Raw genomic sequence first — 25651 nt, 5'->3', positions numbered from 1 at the left:
TGCATTGCTTGGGGCGTCGGACTCTAGGGGTTAAGCGATTATAGCGCGGCAGCATCAACACATTGCCAAAGTGAGAGTGCGTAAGAGTCTGAGATCGAATAATTACTTGCATTACACTATTATTGCGAGATGACATCGTAAATCATCAAAAAGGTTCTCGTATACAAAAGGCAGTTCTCAACTCGAGAAATTCATTTCCCGCTCACGTTTCAAGTTTTTCGCAGTACCATCAACATCGGCCACTCCATCGGGGGTATACATCGTCAGCCGCGGGGTACTAAGAGAGGACGAGGAGGCGAGTGCTAGTAAGTACGTCAGTAAGACGTCTATGCTGCAATCACCCTCTCCTCCTCGCGACCACGCTGCTCGCTAGCAATAGTAGAGTGCGCCTCATCGTCGTCGAGCTCGTCACGGTCGTCATAGCCGTTGCCTTGGTGCTCTGAGGCAGGGATCCAAAGTCCAGACTCCCTATCCATGGTCTGATCCTGACCCGAGAGGTCAACACCCTCGCCACGGCGGGTAGCGTTGCGGCGACGCTGGGACAGAGTACGCGATCGCTGGGACAGCTTGGAAGAGACGGAGGCGTTCTGGGAGACCCAGTTGGTCAGGGCGTCTTCGCAGTCCTGGATAATGCTGTGGTGTGTTAGTGTAGTTCACTAGTCGGGTCGAAAGTACATACGCCTTGCTAGCCTCGTAGCCATCGTAAGCCTGGCGAGTCTCTCCAGGAGTGACTGGGTTGTCGTCGATGAGCTCGAGCAGGTGCTTGCCGTAACCTGCAATGATGGCAAGCTTCTCGCAGTGCTCGCGCATAGCATCGAACTGGTAAGTGAAGGCGGCCTTGAGCTTCTCGCGGGTGATGTTTGAAAGCTGGGCCTCGGCGACGAGAGACTCGGCCTCGGCACGCACAAGTTCCTGTTCAAGGACCACAATCTTAGGTGAGTTGGGCTCCTTGTACTTCAATTGCGCAATCTGGTCGGTGATCTTCTGCTTGCCTGTTTACATGTGAGCAGCGAAGCATGGCAAGACAGTCTACGGGCAACTTACGGTCGCGGCTGGGCTGGACGGAAGCCTCAATATTGCGGATGCTCTTGATGGTAACGCGGTACTGGTCGTAGCGGTCGACATACTGGTCCTCGAGCTCACCAATCTCGTAGATGAGCACACCCAGCTTGTCTGTGACGTCAGACACGTCGTCGTCGCAGGCCTCGCCCCAAATGGAGAGTTGTTGCTGAATGGCCAATTAGCGTGGTACGGGGTTACATCCGCGTTGTCACAAGCTTACAGCAACCTCCATGCGCTCCCTGGAAACCAGCTCCATGCTGCGCATGACGTTCTTCTCCATCTTGACGAGCTGTGAGAGCTTCTTTGCAAGATCAGGCCCGAATGCGCCCGCGGACTTGTGGCGGAACGTGTGGCCTGTGACAAGAAGTCCATATTAGCATTGGTGTTCACTCCAGTAGGAGCTGAAAATGCAGAGAATCGTATTCCGCGGCTGTTAGAACAGTCTTTCGTGCCTCACTGCGCCAGGTCCACGGGTCATGTATACCAGATGACGACACTGATACACAAAGGCACCGCAAACGGCCAAATTCGGACTTGCAGCGCTCGGAGGGGAAAGCACGCAAAGATTGGTTGCATGACGTACCAATGTTGGCCTTTCCGAAGAAACGTCCGCTCTTCGTCGACGAGGACGGAGGGGGCGGGTTCTGAATCTGCGACGCCGTGGGCGCGCGAGACTGGCGCATGCTGTATGTTCGGTGCATCTTGTTGGCTGGGGTTCGATTAAATGTAGAAAGGTTTGGGTATATCAGGACGAAGTTGTTGGTGTTCTGTTTTGCAGAGAGCGTCCAGGTGTCGAGGTGAGGTGAGGGCGGCTTTTGTTATGCTTCATGTTCGATGACGTCGAGCAGTTGGTCTCCGCGCTCGGGCCGTCGATCTAGCCGCGCACGCTCCACCGAACACGCGAATCGTCTGGGCATCGAGTCTCAAAGCGGCTTGTTGCCAGCGGATGCATGTCCCAATTGGTGCTGTGCCTTACGGTTGTCCCAGGGTTCCTACCCTGATCGTACAGATTGTCCTCTCCACTTTGCCCCACGATGTCTGCAAAGAAGCAGATGTTCTGCTTTGAGAGGTGCGCTAGCCATGTCTCAAATCAAGGTCAATTGGCGTCGTGGCTAAGCCTCGAAAGACCCTGTGACGTCTGGCCGCAATAACAAACACGCTACGGTAGATGCCAACAACCGGAGCTTATTCAAATCATTTGCCCTGTCGATCTAGGGGCTAGCCGCAAGACATGCACGCACTGTGTGTGGCTGTGTACGAAAGTGAGATTGTGTCATTGGGTATCACGTTTGTTTACGCCGCTAGAATGCAGGTATTGTGCAACTTATTCAGAATTGTGAATATGCCCCACTTGGCATTTGGTTGGCGAAAATGCTCAAGATGTCACCAGCTTCACCGAAGCCAGTACTTGGGCGCAGTGCCCAGAAAATGAGAGCGCCCTCGCGCGGCGAGCGACGATGATGGATTGCAAGCGAAGCAAACCCGATGGTCGCGGCTGCAGTCGCGCCCAGTAGTGTGTTGATAAAGACGGGAGAGGGCATCGACGAACGCATGTTCTTTGAAGACAGCGGATAGTCCATGTGCACGACAGACGTGCCCTGCGTGAACCATGAAACCAGAGGGAGGTTTCCAGCAATCTCTCGAGCTCCATCCAAGGCGCTGGACATAAAACCTTGGGACCGAGGCTGCCATGGTAGCAGCATTCCACTCGAGGCTTGTGGTGGACCGGAAGATATGGTCCATACATCTGCTGGCTTGATGTCCTCGTCGCAGAAGATGTCTTTTCGCAATCTACGAATGTACGAAGCGATGCGAGGGAACTTTGTCTGGATGGTCTCCTTGACCCACGCCTGAGGTACTGCTGGGTAGAACAGCAGAGACAGATAGCCGAACGCGAGGCAATCAAGGCTAGAGATTCTATCCTCGGTCAGGAGGAAGTCTGTCTTTCCAAGCAGATCAGCCACTGGGTCTAAAAGCTCGTTGGACAAACTGTCGAGCCTGAAGCGCGCAGCATACGCCGGCGTGCCTAGAAATCCACCGATCCCCTTGCCACGTCCCATGCGCAATGCGCTGGGCTGGCCGCCTGTTGGTATTCCTGCGGCTCTTTTGGCAGCTTCATAGTCCGACGATGCGGTACCTCGGCCTGGTGCAAAAGCTTCCCCAGTCGTGGTATCCACATCTAGACTGCTCAAGCCCATGTGCCCGGTCCGTGACCTGGCAATATCCCGACGTTTTGGTGGTATCGTGTAGTTCGCGAACCATGGGAGCAGGGCGGTATAGGCAGAAGATGTGGTGGTGTTGTAATTCTCGGCAGAGACGTATAACAAGAGGTCAATCAGTGGAGCCGCCGTCGATTGAAGGAAAGCAATGAAGCTAAGGAGTTGTCAGCAGTGGCTGATGTAAGTCTGCGGAAATACCAACGCCGTCTTGTCAGTCTGTTGCCCGCTCGTAAGCTTGGAGTCGAGATCTTCAGTGACCTCTGGGTGGTTCCGAAGGTATGCGACAATGTCTTCGAAGCCAGTCGCGGTCGCTACCCCGTCATCGTACAATATTGGTAAGCTTCCTGTCCGTTACGTCAGACTCACATTGAAAGCGCAGGGTATTTCGGCGTACCCGTAGCCCCAACTGTCGTATCGTAGTCTGCAACCAGTGACCAGAACCCGTTCGGTATCACGCGTCGGCAATACGCTATGGTGGCAATGCACTCAGGGTCAATTGACGGTAGCCCAAAGGCTGGGCCCCAAGTGTGAAGTTCCAGCATCATTTCCAATGTCAGTACGGACAAATCGTGAACATAGCTGTCTTTGTATCAGAACTTCGACGCTACGCAATCGATAAGATAATCGCATGGCACGTGACAGCGTAACATTAACGAGCATCCCTGCCAGATCTCCCCACTCAACCTCCGCCGCTCTCCCTCGGGCTCGATCAATAACACTACGCCTTACCCGCCATGGCCCCGCTTAGACGATATCTCAGGATCACAAAATACTCAGTCCTCGAAGTTCGCATCTACCTTGACAGGCCAGCTGACGCAGATGCATGGCTCTTGAAACGCGACGATCCAGCGTTGCCACGCGTCATCCAGGCAGTTCGACCGCTGGTTCTGCCTAAATTGCGCGAGGAAAACGAGCGAGGCAAGGGCAAAGGAGGAGCAAAGGCTAAGAAGAAGGGTGTCAAGGATGTGGTCGTCGAAGGTCAGTCAAGTCGAAACGTTAACGGTCAAGCTTGATTCATGTTTGAGCCTCATCTCTGACTCAGACGGCTGATACCATCTCAGAAGATTTCGAAGTCTCTATTTTCCTGACGGAACTTTCCTCCCGTCACTCCGTATTGACCAAACAGAAGATTTTCAAGGACAAGGCTCGCATTCAGAGTAACTCAGGGAAGCTGACCAATTGGCTTACCACTGGAACAAGCGACCAACCTATGGTCATCAATGAAGATTCGACGGAGCCGATCGTGATCAGAGAAGAAGACGACGAAGATGTTGACATTGCCGACATTCCTGAAGCAGATGGACTGCTCGACTCCTCTAGGCGATCAGCACGTCACAAGCGTCCAATAGAAAACGCAGAAGACGATGCATCCAGCGATAGGGGTGACAGTGGAAGCTCAGCCTTATTCGTTCCTGGTCGGCCGAGCAAGCGAAGCAAAACGAGCGAGAAAATCGCCGAACCCAGTCAGGAGAAAGACGCCGAAGAGGCCGGAGATGACAAAAAGAAACTTGGACTGAATACCTCGTATGATGGCTTCAGCATCTACGGGCGCATTCTGTGTCTTGTGGTGAAGCGCCGCGGCGCAAGACTTCCAGGGCCAGCCTCAAGTCAACAGATGTTGGAAAACTGGGTTTCTACGCAAGCCGCTGCGGAGCCCGAGGATGACGAAGATGCCGGATGATCACGAGCGCAGAAATCGTATCGTGTCACAGATCTCACTATGTATTCCTCCACGGCATAGGGCGCAAGGATCGTCAATGCAGGGCATCAACAGTGGGCTCACGCTACACCATTCTCACCTATAGTGTCAAATGAGACGACACGCCATTCACGCGTGGGAATACGTCTACTGTACGCTTTTGATAGGACAGCGTATTGAGCGACGGCGTTGAAATAGTCTCTGTCCAGATGTAGGTGACTCTATGCCTACGCAACGCGTGGTCAGCCAAATTGATCGTGAAGCGCAGGTGATCACGTGTACAATTATGCTAGGTATCACGGATTTTTCGGTGCTATAAGAATAAGCACGGCGATCCCACAATGATCGCCCTCCAGCCACAAATGATCAATAATTTCGTGCGACAATGAGTGAATTGCTGCTCATAAGAGACAATGCCACAGTTGTTGCTCTGGCTTGTCCATGCCCTCACCCATGAATGTACATCAAGACAACGAGCCAATACTGCCTATCCAGCGTCCAGTTCACCATTGCAGAAGAAAATACCAACCTCATTCGGACTCACCGTGCCCAGGGTGTCGTGGCACTCGGGGTCGCTTGACAAGACTGATGGTCAGGAACGAGCCAATAATGCAGGGGCTGAAGTGGCGCGTACCTGCAGCAGCGCACCAGAAATCAGACCCACCGTGTGCGAACGGTCAGCTGCTTGGTCCATGGCATCCATGACGATTCAGACGTATATCGCAATTATCCCCATGTTTCTCGATATGCGCCGGCTTCATGTCGCCGCAAGAGGGTGACGCGTAAAAGCCAGTCTGGAGTATTACCGATCACCTTGGATTAGAGTTTGGCCTATGAGCCTTTTTCCAGCCCACAGAGGGCTGAGAGCTGAAGCTTCACGGTATGCACAGATAACGCCCGTCTACTTGGCACATTCTCGGTCGCATCGCATTGTTGAGCCAGGACCATTCTCAAATGCAGCCCTGAAGCAATTTTTCTGGTTTGATGAAACCGATCTGTCAGTCAACGGTAGCTCAGCGCTCGGTCATTGTCGTCTCTCCGCACCGTCCAATCTGCCGGGACATGGTCAGCTTCATGAACTCAAACGGCCAAAACCTTCCTTCGCCAGCGTCGCAGATATGTCACATCAATCTGTTACAGTGAAAGAGAACGTCCCCACTGCCATGAAACGACAGAAATTTTGGTCGAATTGAGACAACAGCCAGCCGTGGTGGCGAGTTGCAGACGACCTTCCAGACACAGCATGAGGGCTTGACACAATCGGCGCCCCTGTAGATCGATCGTTCGCTGGAAAGACCAAAAAGGGTAAGGTGCGACAGTGGCTTTGGATGGTTAAAATATTGGTCCCTGCGACGAGCATGAAAGCATGGACACTTACGCCAGCCAAACGACAGCAGAATCTGGCTTCATTTGGCGGACCCGCAGGGGTCAGGAGGGACAAATTGCGAATGAAAGACAAACAACGCCAACTTTAGGAAGCAAACATCATCCCTGTTGTTCCACGTGGGCGCAGCAGTAGCATCAGCTGCAAGGTGCGGCACCCTTCTCCGGTTCATCGGAATTGGTTGTTAGGGTGTGTTGGACAAATGCGGCTTGTGGCTGCGCAAAAGCCTCCCATCCAGTTCCTTGCCCTCCGCAGCCTCCGGACCAACCGGCTCATAAGAGAGTAGCTTTAAGGGCTTCTGCTTACCAGCCTCATGTGACGACCGGAAGAAGACAGGGCATAGCGCCAGCTCACGCTCATGCCGGGATTAATACGAGTCGCACCAACGAGGCAAGCAGGCAGACAAAAATAATCAAGCCCTATGAGTGCATACGGCTACGTCTTTACGTACGCCGTACGCTCGGCGCCGCTGAATCAGGGCTCGGAGTAAAGGACATATGTGCAGCTCTCACCGCCAGCGGATACTCGCAGGACCACAGCTGCACAGCAGTCCGGGGCTCGTTGGAAATTAGATGGAAGGAAAGAAGCACGGGAGAAGACTCCGCATGTGCGCTAGATCGTCAAAATTCTGGTGGAGTGTTAGGCACGGACGAGTGGGCAACGTCGCAAATTGGGTGTCAAGTTTTCGTCACCGCTGCTTCTTTACATGCACCGGCAGTGGTCGGCCTGTCAGAAACTGCTCCCGTCCAGGACCCGGCCGTAAACCTGCTTGTGCCTGAATCTCTCGCAGGCAAGCCCTCTTACACACGCGGAGCTATGAAGCAACGTTGCGCTCTAGTCAGCGGCCCATTGCAACGCGAAAAAAGGGGAGCTGCGTTTCAATTAATCGCAGTCGTTCGCACCAGGCTGCCAGCATCGCCTGCTAAGAATAAATTGCCAGGACCAGGGTTACAGTGATGTCAGACTTAGACATACACTTTACCCTCGTAATATTGGGAGTCATCCACGTTTGCCGAGCTCGACTCGCTTTGCGGATGATGCAAGGGGTGAACGGCAACCCTGCGACGGCGACAGTCCTGCGACGGTATTGGAGCAACAACGATCTTCACACAGTCACGAGGGCGATGAAACGACAAGCGGTGGAGGCACCTTTCTCGTAAATTTTGCAGCCCGTGCTCGCTAATTGACCCTTGATGAGCGATGTTTCGGCATGCTTTAGCTTATGCACAAGCCAGGAGCCACCCCTTTCTTAGTCCACCAGCCCAACGCCATTCACCGCTTGGGCCGTGCCATGCGCTGCCTAGCATACTTGCATACATCGTCAAAAGTACGTAGCTGACCGACATTTTTGGCTTCTGTAATCTGAGCACATACATAAGTACACCCGTGCCCCCACTGTCGACAACTTTGTTTCATTACAGCACACCTTCACCAGCGGTATATACCAGTCCAACACCACGACACACTACACTCTATCCACGCTCAACACACCAACCTGACACTACTCTCCTGTCTACCTGACTTCATACTCCAACAATACAATGGCTGCTCTTAACTACGACGAGTCCAACATGGCATCAAACAACCTTCCTCCATGCCCAGGACCACCACCGACCCGCCCTCTGCCTCCAGTCCCAACGAAATAGAGCTGATTTGCATCTATCTCTTCTTCACGCAACGGGCTTTCTGGCGCATAATATCGATATTTACCAGCATCATCATTCGCATCATCTACATCTTGCAACATCTTAATACCGACCACCATCAACATCGAAACGCACATTTCACTGGCCCGCGGCCTTCAACCCAGCTTACTGCGGCATTCAGAACGAATTGATCTTCGGTGTCCCTATCAAACTACGAATTCTTCATCTACCTCGCCTCCCATGTTCAGAGGCGAGTAAAAGAAGGCCAATCAGGTCATCGGACAATAGCCCCTGCTGCCTTATCAAGGTCTGCACATCCGCTGTGCCATATTGGCAATCGAGCATCTCACCACTATCACTCCCTTCGAGTAATTTTTCACTCGACCTTGGGCAATCACATCGCTGCGACCCTCGAACACCCGCTGGCCTCGGTAGCTGGGCAACCGCAGCTTCGCTTCTCATAGACGCCTCTTTGGATATTGGCACAGCATGACTTATAATTTCAGCGCTATTTATTTGCTTTATAGAACACGCATCAACCGGCGCTTGGGATCATGGAGTCAACGCTCGTGCACATTACTGCCGGCATACGACTAGACTTGGAGTTATTGACTTACGGAGGCTTCACAGCCAGGAAGGACATCGAATACCCCAACATGCTTATAGTTTTTAATCATCTGATCTGAAGATCACTTCACGCAAATTTCGTTCAAATCTCCAAAGTGATGTTTCTCCCCAAAATCAACATCCTGCATTGGTCTGAGCCCCAATGCGTGCGGTGGAATCAATATCGAGTAGCGGCATTTGCCGTGGTCCTTCATATTTCATGGTAATAACCACGCAACATCGCCAATCCCGCCCTTCCAAAGGCGCACGCCGCGATACTCCACACAGCCCTGAGCATATTGCCAAGATGCAAGTTGATAGCGTCGTTCAGTCACTTTTCGTGCACGATCTAGTTGAACCGTGGAACGAGAGTTGCATGATGTCCCGCTCTAAGCTTGTAGTGACGTATACTTCGAAGCAACCTAAAGGAGCAGAGCCAATACTTCGATGTGCTCTAAGCCTACCAACATCCAGTTGTCCCGCTCGATGCCGCTGCGCCTTCCGCGTGACCGGTCCCAACCTTACAGTCGACTTCACCATCCCTGGGCCCTGTTCGTGCAGGCATCACGGCGACGGCAACATACGTCTGTTTCAGGATTAAAATCAAGTTATTACTATACTTACGTCTCACCTCATCATCGTCTCACAGGGGTAAATGCTTCTCGGTTGCGCTTACCCTCCGCTTCGAGATGACAGATGACTAACGCAGCCACACCAATTTTCATGCATGCTGCCAACCGTTGTCTACACACACTACATTCGACACCAATGCAGGACCCCACTTGATCTGTTCTTCTCGCATCAGTACCATCATGCAATATGCCTCTCGATGGTTGCACGCATTGGGTTCCACTGCATTTATTACACTCACCGCTCGGCGGTGGGGGCGTTGTAGCCTGGCTGCAAGTTGCTGGCAAGTGGTTTATTGGAATGATACTCCGACTGCTATACCCTCCCTCCTGCAGCGCAACCCGCACCTGGCTGTGCGGTGTTCGCTTTCGCCGCTTCGAGCGGTGCCGTACGCATTGCGACAGCCTTGGAATTAGGCCTGCCACACCAGATCCTCCGTGAAAACGGCTAGCATTAGCGATGCTCGGATCTCCCTGCCGAACAATCTGAAGACTGCAAATACCAAGGCAGCGAGCCTTGGAGATCCTGTGCAACGGTGCTGCTCTCCTCTGGCGAGGCAGAAGTCATTCGACAGCCAGGCTTCACGTTGTGCCATAATCTTGCATCTGCTACTAGGTCAGCTTGCATGCTCGGTACATGGTCCTAGACTGTGTTTGCCTAGCCTTGGGCAACTGCCCGTATAACCTGCTTTCCTGGTCAGGTAGCGCAGAGCTGCTTTACGGGCAGCCCAGTCTATCACACTATCATGGGTAGCAACAGCAACAGCTTACCCACATGTTCCACAGCGTCGATAAAGATTGGGGATGCTGCAGTGCTATGGTGTTGGCAGACTACCAGTCTTCCTGGATGAAGCAGGTCACACCAGCGCCTTCAACGCACGCATGCTGCGCGATTGCCTGCGCCATGTCGTACCTGTACGTGTGGAATCTACTATCAGCCTTCGATGCAGCGAACGCAGGCCCATCAATCACATGTGCATCCAACTCCTGCGTTGCTTGCCGGCAGATCTCAAGCTGCAGGTCCGCAAATCATGATCGCACATTACAACGTGTGCACCCCAAGCAGGTTTGCTGAACTAGCGCTACGGCAACCACATCGTTCAGAGGGTTAAGCGGTCAGCCCGTCGATTTGACAAGCCCGTCGCTAGTCTCTGAGTCACAGTCAGCGGTGTAGGCAGGATTGCTCACGATAGACAACATCGCAATCCATCACCCCAAAATTACCAGGTCATCGGATTCGGTGACAGCGGTAGCAAAGGACTACATGCCGAACCTCGCTGACATGCATTCAGAGTTGCCGTCTTGCCAAGCTATCACCTGTTCCGAGGCTCGGAGCATGAGTAAGGGCTTACTTTTATTTTGCTTTGTATCTGTGGCTGCACTTGTGGCTTGCTCGCTGCAGTCGCCCTGAAAATCATCTCCAAACTCAACACCCGCCAAGTATCGCGGTACTAGCAAAGCAAATCGCAATGTCCACTTGGTTAAAGATTCCAAAACTCTTTGCGATCCTCCTGTTGATCACATCCCCCAGATGCATTACTTTACCGCTCGAGCCTTATCTCCGGACCATTAAGTTCGCTGACGAGCTCCAACATGGCACTCTTCCGCGTCTGATCTCATACCCCTTGTCGTCACGTCTAGTAGCTTGCAATAATGATGGCGATCAAGCTGCAGCCTTCTTTGTGTGGAGCACTAGCCGTGTCACCACACCATCACGCCCCATCGACTCCCCACGCGAACCAAAGTCTTGCCGTGAGGACAAGCAGCCATTACCCGCCATGTCCGCTCATGCAGATCATACAAGGGGCGTTTCTGGAAGAAAACGAGCTCGCTTGCGCACTTTGGCCGCCACAGTTCGTTCACCTGAAACGCACTTGCCAGCACGTGCTCCGCGGGATCTAGAGATATCGCGCCATGCTATTGCATTTCTTCGGATTCCGCACTCCGTTTCGACATGCCATTGTTCTCTGACATGCGTCAATTCGCTATTGAGGGAATTCTTTGTCGCGCTTCAGGCGGACCTGTGGACCCTTGGTACTCTTTCTCCCTACAAGCAGACTGATTAGCCGGCTCTGGTGTTTCGCATGCTCGTGGCTTGCATAATGCCTCATTCGAACGAACAAGGATTCACCTCGTGATCTTTCTCATTTACGGAGGTAAGCGTTGATATTAAGGATCATGATAAGGTCGATGAAGTTCCCACGTTCCACCACGTGGTGGGGACGACCTGGTCCACTTGTCTCAATCAACTCTGCATGAGATGTGCTCGGTTCACGGTTGAATCTAGGGTCAATTGCGAAGACCCCGTTTGCACAGGGATGCCTGATCTTGCAATAGGTAAGCGGCGTTCAAGTGGATATGCCTCAACCTCAGCTTTAATATATGGCCGACATCAGAGGTTAAGATACGCACGTTATCATAATCCATGGAGATTGCAGCACCGTCTTGAGACGGATTGAGTGAGCAGTCGGAGCTCAGACATCAATTGCCCGCCTTAATCTATTTTAGATGACAGCACTGATACGACGCATAGCGCATGTCAGCTCACAGAATGTGAGCAAGCTATTTCCTCAGAGCATTGTATGCCCTCGTCAAGGTAACATCGCAACCATTATTGAGGTAACAGTTCAAAGGAGTCAGGCTTCTTTATAGTAAAAGGCTTTGGCAGAGTGCCGCTACCCTGTACCAGACAGCTGTCTTGCACCCAAGGGAATGGAGGAGGCGTCCGCCTATTAGTCGAGCATATGCGATCACGCCGAATGACTTCAAATGCAGATCTTAACTACATCACTACATTTATCTCAATTTTCGACTCCAAGAACAGAGTCTGGCTCGTACGTTCAAGTGGCCGAGAAGGCTCGATCAAGTAGCCTCGTTTTTCGACACCTGGACACAGCACAGAACTACGATACCGCTCGTCATCTGAGGTCTTTACAAACTCAAAGAGTATATTCTAGTAGACCTTGGTCCACTCCCACTGTATGTACCGTTGTGTTGGTGGGCCATCGTAGTAGGCTCGCAGCACTCACGTTGATCTAATTCACAAGTATCTCGCAACTCCAAGGTAAAGTCACGATACCCTTTCGGCTTCCTCGACTAAGCAACCCACCACATCTGCCCACATGAGCCGAAAGCTCCACCTTCGGCGTGAGATTTACCGGTTCAAGCTACCCCGCTTACCCCATCCGTGATAGTGCGGGGCATAGTCGGTGGTTGCCCAGCAGCTTGTAGACTTTTGCCGGACGGAGAGTAACGACGGACCGAAGAAATGGTTGTATTGGAGTCATGAGCTGAGGTTAGAGAATGCTTGATATCTCGCGTCTCAACAGTTGTTTTTTGTTTTGAGATACAGCAACCGAGTTTTCGGGAAGAAGGCCGAGTTTAGTGACTTTGATCAAATCCTTATATCCTTGTAGGGAACAGGACCATCTGACTTCATTTTCCCGAACTTCAACATCGACAATTTGAGCTGGACTTTGGGCATTGAAGACAGTCAAGGGACTTCCCACATATCCACCTTCGTACCTCATCATACACACTGCAACAATGTCTTCCAAACCTGCTATCGGATTCTGCGGCCTAGGTGCGATGGGAATGGGCATGGCCACAAACCTCGTCAAGCAAGGCTACCCCGTAACCGGCTTCGACGTCTACCCTCCGTCTCTGGAAAAATTCGCAAACGCAGGAGGCAAGCCCTCGTCATCGCTCTCCGAATCAGCAAAGGACAAGGCCTTCTACATCGTCATGGTAGCGTCAGCGCCACAGGCTCAACCCGCGCTGTTCGGCGACGACGGCATCGTGAAAGCACTTCCCCAAGGCGCCACGCTGATCTTGTGCTCGACGGTAGCGAGCCAGTATGTCAAGAGCGTGGAGGAAGAGTTGAAAGATGTAGGCCGGGGAGACATTTTCTTCATCGACGCGCCTGTTTCTGGCGGTGCGGGACGGGCTGCAGATGGTACGTTGTCGATCATGGCAGGCGCGTCGTCTGCAGCGTTCGAAAAGGGAAAATGGCTGCTTCAAGAGATGAGCGCGCCGAGCAAATTATTCATTGTAGAAGGTGGAATCGGCGCGGGAAGTAATATGAAAATGGTCCATCAAGTACTCGCAGCGATTCAGATCCTTGCTGTCTCGGAAGCGTATGGGTTTGCGGCTAGGTTGGGCTTGAACGGCAAGGAGGTACATGATGCAGTGCTCAAGAGTCAGGGGTGGAGTTGGATGTTTGAGAATAGGAGTCAGAGGACGCTGAAGGAGGATTATTTCCCAGGTGCGAGTGCTGTGACGATTATTTTGAAAGACACTGTAAGTCAACATTCCTTTTCAGAAATCGGTTTCGACTGCTAATCGTCTCGATAGGGCATCATAACATACATGTCCCGCAGCCTCAACTTCCCCGCCAAACTCTGCTCCGTCGCGGAACAAGTCTACTTCTCCGCTCTGGACCGCGGCTGGGGTGCCAACGACGATGCCGGTCTCGTTCGTCTTTGGACCTCGGAACCTGTTTCTTCCATCAACACATCGGCTGCCGACAAAGACGCAGCTCTCCAGCTCGTCGTTGACCTACTAACTGGCATCCATCTTGTTTCTGCTGCCGAGTCAATTTCACTAGCGCAAAATGTTGGCATCCCACTTCCACAGCTTTACGAGTTGGCATGTGATGCTGCCGGTGGAAGTTCAATGTTCAAGGACGCTGGTGGCAAAATGATTGAGGTTTTGGAGAAGAAGGGCGATGGAAAGGCCAGCGTACTAGGGGGGTACGCAGAGAAGTTGAAGATTGCGGTGGACAAGGCACAAGAGATCAAATGCCCGGTTTTCTTGGGCAGTGCTGCATTGAACACTTTATTAGCGACTGGTCCAGAGTTGAGTCTGGTAGCACTTTTGGAGGGATATAGCGTAAAATAGGCAAAGGAGACGAGAAGAAACGTAGCAATGTATTGCGATCTTTGATATTGCTATGGAAATCACTTCAGGGATGTCGGAGAGAATCAGCCTCGGGATTCCACTTGAGAGTGATTTAAGCATCAGATCAATCGTATATTTGTAAACAACCACGACCTCTATTCGACAAACCATCAAACAATATATACAACCTTTGAATCCAACCCTCCACACCCCCAATTCTCTACTTACAAACCATCCCCTATACAGTCAATGTATAGTTCACCGCATTCCCTGGCTCCCTCGGATAAAACTCAATCATAAACGTCGTGCTCAATCCCGCCGTCCTAACCGCCTCCAACGCCGCCGCCGTCAGTATCACACCCTCGGGCGCCCAGTTCCAGTGATTCGAGTACGTCGCCCTACCCCTCTGCAACTCAGGCAAATACTGCGTCCAATCATCCACAAGATACGTGCCATCAAGCTTCGTCGCCTTGACCGTCGCGGGCCTGTTTTGCCCGGCCCATTTCAACGGGATCAACAGGTCGGCAGACACGGCGGGTAATTTTGATGATGTGCTGGATAGTTCGGGCACGGAGTAGTGCACCATATCGATGCTGAGCGATGCGCCGCGGTTGAAGGATAAAGCGAGGGAGCCGAGACTGCCTGTGGGCGAAGAGGGGGTGAATATTGAAGCGAGGAAAGGGGCTTTGAACGTGATTAATTCGCCCGAGACGGTGTAGTCGCGGCCCTGATTAAGAGACTTATTGGAGCTAGCGAGGACGATGTTCTTGGAGAGTTTGTTGCCGTTGAAGTAGAAGCCAAGGGTCACGTCAGTGATATTTGTGCCTTTCTTGTGGTAGATGTAGGCGGAGGACTTTTGGGTTGTGCTGCCGTCTGTTGTGCTGTCGGGGAGCGCGTTGGGAATGCCCTTGACGGCGTTGCGGTAGATGTCGTGGGAGACGGGGTCGCGCCAAGTGTGTGCTGCGCGGTCCAGGAAATCGTTGCCGTTGTCCCAGAGGATGGTGGAGGCATTGTATTTAGCAGCGGTGCGGACTAGGAAGTCGAAGTAGCGCCAGCGTGCTGCTGTCTCGGTTGCTACTGGAGATGCAGCCCATTCGCCGATGATGAGAGGGATATCTGTGAAGTTGCCACGCACCATGGCGAAGTCTGCGTCGAGCGCAGCTTTATCGGCGTCAGAGCCCCATGTTGTCTTGCCCCAAGCATTGAAAATGTAGTCATAAGGGGAGTAGTAATGCCACTGGATTCCCCAGGGGTTCTTGAACTTCGCATCTGGACGCTTGAACCACTGTGTTGTCTTGAGTCCATCCTCGCCCGCTCCGACCAAAGTCACGACTCGTTGTGAGTTGAAACCTCCCGCATCATTGATAGCCTGGAGAAAGATATTGTTTAGCCGATTCACAGTCGCGCCATGCTCTGCTGTAGTTCCAGGGATCTCATTGATAGGTTCGAAAGCCAAAGCACTGCTCTTGCAAGCAAGCTTTGTTCCAATCTGGTACCACAATTTGTACATTTTCTCTTCAACCAGAGTCACATTTGTGTTAGCCTGTGTGAGGTCCGTCCACGTCCAGCTGTCGTGGTGAACATTGACGATAGCGTAGAAGCCTCGGGAAAGGATCATGTCGACAACATCTTCGACTCTCTGCAGCCACTTTGCGTCGACGGTGTAGTCCGGAGATTGGGAAGTGAAGTGGTAAGCCCAGGTCACTGGCAGACGAATGCCCTTGTAGCCGGCCTTCTTAGCGTCGTCAAACGTGGCCCCGACAACAGGTGGGTTATTCCATGATCCTTCCGTCTCGACGGCATCCAGTGTGTTTCCAAGATTCCACCCGGGGTTGATATTGGAAAGAAAAGATCCTGCAGAGATAGGACTGAAAGAAGCAGTAGACGGGCACTTGACTGTACTGTTGCCGGTACTATTGCCTAAGGATTTTGTCTCAGCAGTGTCTTTATTCGAACCTGAACATAGTACGCATACCTTGAGCAAAAGCACCCTGTACTATCGCAGATGCAAGCACCGCAGCTTTTGCGAAACACCCCATGGTTACTATAACTGAACGACTTCCCGAAGATGTTGCTACACAGGTTGAAGTGCCTCCCGAGTGTCGAGTAAATATACTCCCAGTCACGAGACGACAGGGTATGAACTTATGCATCTGAGCCAATAAACTCCCACATTGGTTCTCCATTTACATGTTCATCCGTGACGAATTTCATCTAGTCCCCGGATTCTGCTCACCTAGGACTAATGCGACCATCCAGCTTCGGTATTGATGAGCTTATATTGTGAAGACCACTCCTGACCCGGGTTCCGATTGTAGAAGCGGAACGTGTTAGACTTCTAGAAGGTGAGGTCTCTATTGATTGGCTGTCAGGTCGTTCTTAGTGCAAGTGGGCCGAGTGTATATTGCGGTGTTCGTATGTATCCCTGCTACACTATCTGGAGATTAGCCAGGGCCACTCCAATTTTCCACCAAGTACTTCGACCGCTACCTAGGCAGAGTCAATGTTGCGAAGAGAAAGTACTTCGAGATTGAGTGTTGTGCTGATTATTTGTTCAAATATAGCATCATGATGTGGAGCCATTCCGTGTACATCAACGACCTCAACCACACTGTAGATCGACATAGGCCTGCGCGCACAATGCGCATTGCGACTATCCAAAAATTCCCAAATAAGTACCTGATAATTACTTGAAATCCCCAACCAAAAGACCAGAAAACGTGCGCCGGAGAGATCATAGAAAATAATAAGACATGAGCGAACAAGTTTCATTCCCTAAGAGATGTCCCATACGCGTGAGAACGCCGAACGAGATTGAATATGACAAGCAGAATGAAGTATTTTCATCTCAACGAAGAGATCATGTAGCGAAGATGGCCAAGGGATGTCGAGTACCAGGGACGGGACGGTATAGTGGTCGCCGGGACTTCTCAACGAGTCCCTTTCTTCTACTCTGGTCGGGCCCGCTTAGCACCGTGAGGGTTGTTGGCCCAGTCGCCACCACCCCCTTGTTGTGATTGTGGCTGACCGAAGAATTGTGGTTGGAAGCCTGCCTGGTTATTGAAGCCACCGCCTGAAACTGTTAACAAGGTTGATTCACCAAGACATATGTTTCACTCACCCATGCCTCCCATCATGCCGCCCATGTTGTTGGCCATACCGCCCATCATACCGCCTCCCATGGCCATCATGTTGTTAGCCATGGGCATGTTCATTCCCATACCGCCCATATTGTTCATCCCACCCATGCCACCACGGCCGCCTCGACCGCCCATACCGCCGCCTCGCATGTTGTTGTTCATCATGCCACCGCGGAAGCCGCCACCAAAATTGTTCATACCGCCGCCCATTGGGTTACCACCAAAATTGTTCATAGGAGGTTGGCCACCGAATCCCATGCCGCCAGCCATGTTGCCGCCAGCAGGACCAGAGAAGTTACGGTTGTTGTTGTAACCCATGTTGCCACCCCTGTTGTTGTAGTTGCCTCGATTATAGCCACCTCGGTTGTTGTTGTAGCCACCGGTCTGGCCACCATAGCCACCAGACGAACCGCGGTCGCTTCTTCCCTTATCGCGTGCTGGAACATCCTTCGGTAACGTCTTGAATGGATTGTGTTGAGGAGGATTGAATATTGCGGTAGGCTTCTTCGCGTGTGCTTGATCCTTGAACAGGTTGTCGATCTGGTGCTTGAGCGCGGTCGCAGCCTGTGGCGATTGCAATTGAACGTAGACTTGTCTGCGAGCTGTCAGCAGGACTTCTACATCTGGGAGGTCCCAACACTCACCCTTTGCTCTTGCCGTTGACTTTGTGCTCGTTGAACGTCACCTCATTCAACTCGTCTTCGCATCCGCTCTGGTTGGCCCAGCCTCGAATATCTTCTTCACTGACCCACCAATTTACATCGTTGATCATCAATGCTGCTGTGGCTCCAGGGTCTGTTGGACGGTCGTCATCCTCACCCTGCTTGCGCTTCGTCCCTTGCTTCTGTGGTGCCTGTTTGTGAACCTCATGGTTGCCTGTCGAGCCACCCGTGCTGGCGATCTGCTGTGTGCTGTGCTCCTGGGGTGTGTCACCATTCATGGAGGCATCACCTGAGGGCTCTTGTTTGGCCGCCTGATCCCCTTCAGTCTTCATGTTCGTCGAGTCTGAAGATTCACCACCGTTTGTATTCGCGTTCGAGGTATTCGCGTCGGAAACGGCTGTGTCTTGTTGCGCGTTGGTGTCTTGGTAGGAGTCATCGCCGTAGATGTCGATATCGAAATTGTCGTCGTCGGCCATTGCTGCTGTTTCAAATCAAGTGAGACCTGCAGTGAGTGGTGATTGTATGTTCCAGGATTTTGTCTTTGATTGGCTTGTAGATACTTGATGGGCCAATGCTCTAGGCCAAAGTACAAGAAGCTCTGTATATGCTATACAAATCAGCGAGCTATTAGAAGAGTGTGCTTGTGATACAGGGAGTATTCCAATTGTGACCCAATCCAATGCGGCGTCGATGGAGAAATGACCAAACAGCGCAGAATGAGGCAATACGTACAGTGCCGCTGTCGGGCGTAGTAACAAAGTCCAGAAAGACAGCTTATGCGCAGAATGTGACAGTCCGATCGCCCCTGGCAGATGCGGATGTGTAAAAGGTACAGGATGTGTGTGGAAAAGATGTGATGTGTAACCTCAGCCTGACTCCTGTGCTTGCTCTTCTGCTCCCAGTACAGCTTGCGCGCAGTGCGTCTCCCGTGTTACAATGACTCCAGCGACCTGAGATCATGCGACGGTGCGCACTTCCGATAATGAAAAAGGAACGAAGAATGTAGTTTGCGCTCTCACGTCGAGGTGAAGCTCCTTTGATCGTTGATAGCTCCCCTTTTCGGCGCGTCGGTGCAATGCAGCAGCCTAGCACTAATCTCGAGTATTATGTCGATCCTATATTGCAGTGAGTATCTACCAGATGAGCGACTCTCAAGGAAGAATGCGCGTAATGTTCAGTTTGTTACCGCTGACTGAGTGATTGGGGAGAATGAAGGCGAGCTGTCGAGTCGAATCCAGCCCAAAGAAGCTCGAACACTCTTGGCACAGCGCTAACCGCTTTCGGCCTTCTCCGCAAGGCCAGATTGCTCGCTCCGACACCCTGGGGCTTCTGGGACATTTCGAGCGCGCGACCTCCTTCACTGCCACAACGACTGCCAATTGATACACGTATCATACGAGACTACCACACAACACCACCCTTCACACTTATAACCCCACATCAGTCATGGAGAACGTCAAGGAGTTTGCCGAGTATGCGCTCAGCCGCACGTGATGGGCGATGAATTGCTAACATGCGACACAGTATGCCCGCTGAGTTCCTCAAGGAGGGTACTTTGTTCATGAACCGCTGCACCAGTACGATCATCTCTGACATCAAAATACGAGCACCATGTTAACACGGTGTCACAGAGCCCGACAAGAAGGAGTTCATCAGGATCTCGCAAGCAGTCGGAATTGGTTTTCTGATCATGGGTCAGTAGTTGCCATCATGGGAAGCGCGACATTGGACGGCGACTAACAGTCATTCCAGGCGTCATCGGCTACATCGTCAAGCTGGTGCACATCCCCGTAAACAACATCCTCGTCGGTGGCTCATAGTTTCTTCGTCAACACCAATACCACTTTCGTCCGCTTTCGCATCTTCGAGACGGGACATCATTCATCATACCATTTGTATTGCATTTAGAGAGGATCCGGATGGGTTGGCTCGAATTACTAGGCATGGAGCAATGTCCAAAAATGCTGTACAATATGGGCATAGGGTCAGCGGGAGTTTGAACAAATCTAATTGGATTAATCCTGCCAAAGAATCTTTAGGATGAGATCTGATGTGACCCGTGAGATCATGGATGTGGTATTGCAAAATGCTTCAACTTGTAGCAAACATGTTGTGACGAGACCTGAACAGCACCACGACCGCCCAGAGCGCCTCCAGTCCCAGCCCCAAACTCCCAGCCCAGGAACTCCCATATCCATAAATCATACTCATAGTGACATCCGGCCGAGTCAATCATCGTCCATCCAGTCATCGTACCACATCGGCTGTCTCCTCGACCTGCCGTCAGCAGTCCTATAGAGGCGCTCATCATGTTGAAACTGAGCATTGACCCGTCTACCAACCCTCGGCTCTGCCTCATCTTCTTCGACTCCGTCATTCCAAGTGTGGACTGTGCAAGTTCCTTGCGAGGTGCCCCATCCATTCCAGGAGGTCGCTGAGTATGAAATTAGCAAGCATGCTCAGAGCAGAAAGGGATGGCAACATACCAGCAATCATAGGCACATGCGGATGCCAACTAGCATCTCTCACACACGTCATCCAGCTACCGCCATTGCGGCCCCAGTAGTCGTACGTCTCCGCCAGTAGCTCAGGATCCCGTGGTCTTGAGTTCTTGGTCGCCTTGAGTACATTGACCTTGCCTGCTAACGTGGCGTCCATGTTCCAGACATAGACCGAGCCATCGTAGCTACCAGAGTAAACGTATCTCGAGTCGGTACTTCCAGGCGGCGAGAAATGACATCGAATCAACGTCTTCAGGACCTTGTGGCCGCGGAAGGTAACAAGTGAGCAGTCATGAGGGTGTGGTCGGAAGTCGTTTTCATCGTACGCATTGGACCGGTATTCGAATCGTGTGGTGTAAGCTTGTGTATCAATGCGATCGACCTTGTCCGTCGAGATCATCTTCCGTAGATCCCACAACTTGGCTGTCTGATCCTTACCGTTACTCAGCACATATCTTCCGTCGCCCTTGCTGTCGACATAGGTAAGTCCTTCGGTATGACCAAGGAAGACACCAGCCTCGCGTCCATCTCCCATACTTCGGCGGTCCCAAACTTTGATAGTGGTATCATCTGAGCCTGAGTACAAGATATGTGGCGATTGGGCATCACCGAAGCACACAGCATTGACGTCGTCTTGATGGCCAGGGATGCGAAGGATCGATTGTCGTCGTTCAATATCGTAGACATAGACTGAGTTATCGCCCGTACCCGCCACAATCTCCCTTCCGTCTCCGGAAAATCGTATTGACCAGATCTATAGATGTTAGATTCCATGAATTTGACAATGCTGCATTGGCAACTTACACCAAAGTATGTGTGAAAGCCACGGGGACTGCGGGTGCCAATGTTGGCGAAGTCGAGAAGATTTGGTTCGGATTCATCTTCTGGATCCGTAGATGCTAGACATACTATGCTCCGAATAGAGCTGTAAGCTAAGAACTTATTGTCTGGACTGAGCGAGGCATCCGTGATCGTCCATTGACCGTACGGATACACGACAGACTGCCAATTATTAGTCCACGCCTAAAGAGCACCGCATTCGATGTCTCACCTTGTAGTATTTCCAATCATACGGATTGGAGGTGTCATACATCCGTACCCGGAAGTCCTGGGCACAGGAAAAGAAGAAGTTTCCATCATCCGAGAACTGTCCGGAATAGCATCGTGCGTTATAGTGTATGATAGTATCGGCGACCGATTCCGGGATCATGTCCTGCCTGAGCAGTTTATTCGCATTCTTCTGGCGTCCTTCGCTTACCGAGACCCAAAGATCTCCGCATGATGTCGTATGCTAACCTCTTCTTCCTCTTGACAGTATCTTCGGATCGAGGGCTTGAACCAAACGCACCGGTATTCATAAGCTCCCTGCCCTGTTCACTCGGCACCTTTTCGAAGGCCTCTCTGCCATGCGGGCCGCGGTATCGTGGCCGATCGGGTCTCAGGTTATAGCCTGTGCGTGGATCGTTATCCTCGCCTTCATCGAGGCCGTCTTCTGGCACTGTCCGGAGATTCCTCGATCGTCCAGTTCGCGGTGTGAGGTCCGAGGCAAATATCCGGCCCAGGCCCGCATGTCCGAGTAGTTGCATGATCTGGTCGCGGGTTATGTAGACTGGTCGTGGGCCGCCATCTGCCGCAGAAACCTCGCCGCCATCGCCATCGTCTTCTTCATCGTCTTCATCTTCGTCTTCCTCGTCCTCACCTTCGTCGTCGTCTTCCTCGTTGTCGTCGGTGTATCCGAAGGCGATCTCGACCCCACTCAGATCGTTTAATCGTTCCGCAGCATCTGTAGTGAGATGAGAACACGAATTGACCAAAGATGAGAAATTCCAGCCTACCGTGGAAGCTCAGGTCCTCCTCTCCATCTTCGTCCTCTTCGCTGCCACCCTCTGCAGGCTGATAGTCCATGTCGTCATCATCATCGTCCGTATCCCGCCAGAACGGATCATTCGGGTCGTATACAACAGTTTGTGGATCTTCCCTCTCGTTCGGAGGACTCGTTGGAGCCTGCGATGAACTCATTGCAGCGATAGCTCGAGGAGATACACAAAATGCGCCGCACGTCGCCGGCAACATAAAGGTGATGCTTAGCTGCAGCGTTGGAGCTAGAGTCTACGGGTAGTCCTTATCGATTAGCCTGAAGTCCGCTATCTCCGCGAATTATTGCCGCGGCAGAGGGACCTCGCTCACTTCACGTCACAACAAACGACAAAGGGAGTGTAGATATGGCCAATCTTATTAGAGAAGAGCATAGCCTGTGCTCATGCAACGCAAATTAGATTTGGTATCTTAACATCTCCAAACAGCCCGGATCGCGTTCTTGCTACTCGTGCGAGCCAACAAATCTCGCTGGCAGGTCAAGATCCCACGACGGCCTCTCCACCAGAACTACCTCAGGACTCTGATCCACGCTCCCGCCTATCGGCAATATACCTAGGATAGGACGGTATTTGAAAGTGTGCCACCACGACTCGCTGCGGCTTTGCTGTTCGGCAGCTTCGCCACCCTCCTCACCATTTGTCAGCTGACCGTTGGCCTGCTCTCCACCCTGATTGCTGCCTCTCCGTAAGATAGCTAGAGGACGGCTGCTCCCTTCCGCATCATCTTCTTCATCGGTATGTACAGGCCCGGCGGAATCGACGTTTACCCATTGTGCCTTTCCAGCCTCGTTGTTCTTGCTACTATCGTATTTGCGCATCTTCGTGACAGGCACATCACTCTGAGGAATGACGTCGCCGGCGCCACTGTTGTCCTTCTGGCCATTCCGTTTACGCTTCTTGGACGAAGCTCCGCTATCCGCGCCAGATATGTCAAAGTCCTTGGTGAGATCAAACATGAAAAGCCACTTTTCGCCGTAAAGCCAGAGCCGCTGCTGTTCCACGCTGACGTCCCAAACGCATCCCTTCGCAGGCAGGTCGAGCAGTTGATACTCCCGCGGATAGCTTGATGGCGGGTTTCTTCTTGACCATCCTGACATACGTCCAGTCATGACATCGAAAAGGTAAATTTGGTGTTCCGCAGAGACTAGGAGCAGGCGATAGTCCGCCGTAGGCAACTCGTGTGAATGCGGGTGTGGGTTGTGTCTTGTTGGATGTACAGCAGGGTTGCCATTCGGTTCTGTCTCTTTGGACTCGTTCGAGCCCGGCTGAAATGAGAGCAGGACTGGCGTAGAGTCTAGGCGAGGCACCAGATGTCCAGACGGGTTCCTGATCCAGTGCTGGCCTAGGAAGATGATCTGCTCCCGCTCTTCCACCTCATCTTCCTCAGACTCATTCACACCAGAGTTAGCTGGAGCGAGTTCGTTGATGTCCACCTCCGGTGCTGTCGCATCCTCATGACCTTCAACAACCCACGTGTCGACATAGCCGGCAAGATCGACGACGGCAAAGACGTTAGCATCTGCCGAGAACTCAGCGTGCGCAATAGAGCGCTCGTATGATCCCGACATTCCGCGTAACTGAGTGCCTGGAACATCGTCGCGATCTAGACGATGCAGATGTTGGACTCTGTTCAGTACACGAGGTGGGTCACTGAAATCCCCTGTCCTCACTACTCGAGCCAGCTGGACGTCGTTCATTGCGCTGATCGCTGACAACCATTTGCCATTTGCCGACAGTCTCACAGTCCTGGTACCGGTAATTGAAGGCATGTCTACCTTTCTGATACGGAGGCTTGCGCCAGCTCCAACTTGAGGCTGGATCAATTGGAATAGTTTGACCGTACTGGTAGTGGAAACGGCGAGTAAACCACCGTCTTGACTGATTGAGGCGGATGTGATGTTCTCCTCCCCTTGCAGTGCTAAGCGCGCAACGACCTTGGGCTTCTCTGTGCCATCGTCTTGTGGTTTAACACGCCATATCCGCACCTCGGTGTTCCACCAGCTCACCAGAAGTCGGGCGCCGGGAGCACTGGTTAAAGGTGGTAGAGCAGGAAGTGACGGAAGCCCTCGAGTGAGCTCTTTGCCAAATTGACGAAGGGGAACAATTATCGGCTGGGTGTCAATTCCTGACAAGAGGCATTAGCTCAGTCATACAAAGACTTTATGCAGCTGCTTACCTCCAGAGACTACGACGCTCAGTTTGCTTCCTTCATAGGTCGCCATTGCTTTGACATCGTGTTGATGGTATCGCTGATGTGAAACCTTTCTCCACTTTCCATGCTGGCCATCGACCTTTGTCGTGGATTTCTTGCTGGTATAGAAACATGTGCGACGGTCCATGCCCGCACTGAAGATGCTAGTTCCATCTCGCGAAACTGCCAAATCGAGAATGTCTGCCTCGTGTCCAGCAATTCTTTGCGTCTGACTGTAATTCTTGCCATTGTAGATTCTTATCTCGCCGGTAGAGTCGCCAGAACACGAAGTCGCCGTTGGACAGACATCTCACTTTCCAGACGAGAATCTCTTTGGGCCCGCCATGAAGACCACTGCCCAATGAGATGTTCCGAATGACGTTCCCATTTCTGGTGTCGAAGACTCGAATCATACTGTCCGCGAAACCAGCCAAGACAGTGTCGTTGTCCTTGTATGTGATGCTCAAAGCGCGAGCTTTCTTGTTCGTTGCGCGTGAAACGAACCGGTCGAAAGTGAGATCGTCGTCCTCGGTGGAGAGCAGGACAATGGTGCCGTCCGCGCAACCTGCGACAATCTTCTGGTGCGCGTTGCCTTTCTGTCGTGGCTGGGCAGCAAAGCACCAGACCTCGCTGTGATTCCCATTGGAGTGGCGCAGGGGGAGTCCTGTCGCAAGATCCCACTCGGTAACACTGCTGGAGTATCCGATGCTGAACAACCGCAAACGCCCGGGCATCACCTTGTTGTCCGCATCCTTGCTATCTGGCTCTTGTGTCCAAGTCAATCCCTCTACACTCCCTGGTCCTTGCCGCCATAGAATACCTTTTCCTGCAACCAAAGCTCCACTTTTTTGGATTCCAAAATTTCGATATTTCCGTTCGCGCGTCCGATTGCGAGTCTTAAAGACTGGGGGATCTTTGTTTGCCATGTTCGGGCCTCGGAATGTGAAGAATGTCGAGCGCATTTGATTGCGGACGATGGGTACGGCACAAATCGAGACCGAAAGGGAAGACCATGGCTGCTCAATTTAGCAAATATAAAAATGATAACGGCCTGATTGAACTAACGCAAGGTTATGGATGAGACCAAACCGAGTATAAAATAAGGAAGCAGGGCCGCTGCACCCGAATTATAAGAG

General features: G+C 52.1%; 11 protein-coding genes across 11 annotated transcripts; 3 read left to right on the top strand and 8 right to left on the bottom strand.

Moving 5' to 3' along the window:
- Positions 1-87: 87 nt before the first annotated feature.
- SNOG_00776 (hypothetical protein) lies at positions 88-3260 on the bottom strand (the record flags this gene model as incomplete). The annotated part of the gene is made up of 7 exons (XM_001791398.1): positions 88-633; positions 680-992; positions 1045-1228; positions 1283-1416; positions 1646-1829; positions 2039-2136; positions 2414-3260. The coding sequence occupies 7 exons, from the start codon at positions 3258-3260 to the stop codon at positions 327-329; spliced, it is 2067 nt and encodes a 688-aa protein (XP_001791450.1). The 3' UTR covers positions 88-326.
- Positions 3261-4015: 755 nt separating this feature from the next.
- On the top strand, positions 4016-4962 carry SNOG_00774 (hypothetical protein; the record flags this gene model as incomplete). The annotated part of the gene is made up of 2 exons (XM_001791397.1): positions 4016-4276; positions 4324-4962. 2 exons carry the CDS (start codon positions 4016-4018, stop codon positions 4960-4962), a joined length of 900 nt encoding a protein of 299 aa, XP_001791449.1.
- Positions 4963-5427: 465 nt separating this feature from the next.
- SNOG_00773 (hypothetical protein) lies at positions 5428-5683 on the bottom strand (the record flags this gene model as incomplete). The annotated part of the gene is made up of 3 exons (XM_001791396.1): positions 5428-5467; positions 5525-5598; positions 5645-5683. The coding sequence occupies 3 exons, from the start codon at positions 5681-5683 to the stop codon at positions 5428-5430; spliced, it is 153 nt and encodes a 50-aa protein (XP_001791448.1).
- Positions 5684-8545: 2862 nt separating this feature from the next.
- SNOG_00772 (hypothetical protein) lies at positions 8546-8668 on the bottom strand (the record flags this gene model as incomplete). Its single annotated transcript, XM_001791395.1, has 2 exons — positions 8546-8603; positions 8628-8668. The coding sequence occupies 2 exons, from the start codon at positions 8666-8668 to the stop codon at positions 8546-8548; spliced, it is 99 nt and encodes a 32-aa protein (XP_001791447.1).
- Positions 8669-12791: 4123 nt separating this feature from the next.
- SNOG_00771 (hypothetical protein) lies at positions 12792-14284 on the top strand (the record flags this gene model as incomplete). The annotated part of the gene is made up of 2 exons (XM_001791394.1): positions 12792-13544; positions 13599-14284. The coding sequence occupies 2 exons, from the start codon at positions 12792-12794 to the stop codon at positions 14142-14144; spliced, it is 1299 nt and encodes a 432-aa protein (XP_001791446.1). The 3' UTR covers positions 14145-14284.
- Positions 14285-14382: 98 nt separating this feature from the next.
- SNOG_00770 (hypothetical protein) lies at positions 14383-16183 on the bottom strand (the record flags this gene model as incomplete). Its single annotated transcript, XM_001791393.1, has 2 exons — positions 14383-15998; positions 16120-16183. The coding sequence occupies 2 exons, from the start codon at positions 16181-16183 to the stop codon at positions 14383-14385; spliced, it is 1680 nt and encodes a 559-aa protein (XP_001791445.1).
- Positions 16184-16800: 617 nt separating this feature from the next.
- On the bottom strand, positions 16801-19146 carry SNOG_00769 (hypothetical protein). Its single transcript, XM_001791392.1, has 4 exons — positions 18679-19146; positions 17929-18553; positions 17266-17879; positions 16801-17217 (listed from the first exon to the last, which is right to left on the bottom strand). The coding sequence occupies exons 2-4, from the start codon at positions 18420-18422 to the stop codon at positions 17093-17095; spliced, it is 1233 nt and encodes a 410-aa protein (XP_001791444.1). The 5' UTR covers positions 18423-18553; positions 18679-19146; the 3' UTR covers positions 16801-17092.
- Positions 18962-19284, bottom strand: SNOG_00768 (hypothetical protein; the record flags this gene model as incomplete). Its single annotated transcript, XM_001791391.1, has 2 exons — positions 18962-19061; positions 19133-19284. The coding sequence occupies 2 exons, from the start codon at positions 19282-19284 to the stop codon at positions 18962-18964; spliced, it is 252 nt and encodes an 83-aa protein (XP_001791443.1).
- A 9-nt stretch (positions 19285-19293) lies between these two features.
- On the top strand, positions 19294-19978 carry SNOG_00767 (hypothetical protein). The gene is made up of 4 exons (XM_001791390.1): positions 19294-19418; positions 19471-19523; positions 19578-19640; positions 19699-19978. The coding sequence occupies exons 1-4, from the start codon at positions 19393-19395 to the stop codon at positions 19764-19766; spliced, it is 210 nt and encodes a 69-aa protein (XP_001791442.1). The 5' UTR covers positions 19294-19392; the 3' UTR covers positions 19767-19978.
- A 28-nt stretch (positions 19979-20006) lies between these two features.
- On the bottom strand, positions 20007-22466 carry SNOG_00766 (hypothetical protein; the record flags this gene model as incomplete). Its single annotated transcript, XM_001791389.1, has 6 exons — positions 20007-20380; positions 20433-21201; positions 21252-21449; positions 21547-21700; positions 21744-22230; positions 22283-22466. 6 exons carry the CDS (start codon positions 22464-22466, stop codon positions 20175-20177), a joined length of 1998 nt encoding a protein of 665 aa, XP_001791441.1. The 3' UTR covers positions 20007-20174.
- A 301-nt stretch (positions 22467-22767) lies between these two features.
- SNOG_00764 (hypothetical protein) lies at positions 22768-25249 on the bottom strand (the record flags this gene model as incomplete). The annotated part of the gene is made up of 3 exons (XM_001791388.1): positions 22768-24281; positions 24501-24744; positions 24830-25249. The coding sequence occupies 3 exons, from the start codon at positions 25247-25249 to the stop codon at positions 22768-22770; spliced, it is 2178 nt and encodes a 725-aa protein (XP_001791440.1).
- Between the last annotated feature and the right edge of the window lie 402 nt (positions 25250-25651).

Source organism: Parastagonospora nodorum (assembly GCF_000146915.1).
Source record: "Parastagonospora nodorum SN15 chromosome Unknown scaffold_1, whole genome shotgun sequence".
Classification (NCBI taxonomy): Eukaryota; Fungi; Ascomycota; class Dothideomycetes; order Pleosporales; family Phaeosphaeriaceae; genus Parastagonospora; species Parastagonospora nodorum.
Note: the sequence above shows the minus strand (reverse complement) of the source record. Positions and strands in the feature narration are given on the sequence as shown.

Excerpts from the sequence above, each read along its gene's own strand:
- SNOG_00769 (XM_001791392.1), bottom strand. The coding sequence starts at position 18,422 with ATGGCCGACGACGACAATTTCGATATCGACATCTACGGCGATGACTCC. Across the intron at positions 17,880-17,928 it reads GTCAACGGCAAGAGCAAAGG|ACAAGTCTACGTTCAATTGC; the intron begins GTGAGTGTTGGG and ends GACAGCTCGCAG. Across the intron at positions 17,218-17,265 it reads CGGCATGATGGGAGGCATGG|GCGGTGGCTTCAATAACCAG; the intron begins GTGAGTGAAACA and ends TAACAGTTTCAG.
- SNOG_00767 (XM_001791390.1), top strand. The coding sequence starts at position 19,393 with ATGGAGAACGTCAAGGAGTTTGCCGA. Across the intron at positions 19,419-19,470 it reads AACGTCAAGGAGTTTGCCGA|TATGCCCGCTGAGTTCCTCA; the intron begins GTATGCGCTCAG and ends CATGCGACACAG. Across the intron at positions 19,524-19,577 it reads GTTCATGAACCGCTGCACCA|AGCCCGACAAGAAGGAGTTC; the intron begins GTACGATCATCT and ends ACGGTGTCACAG.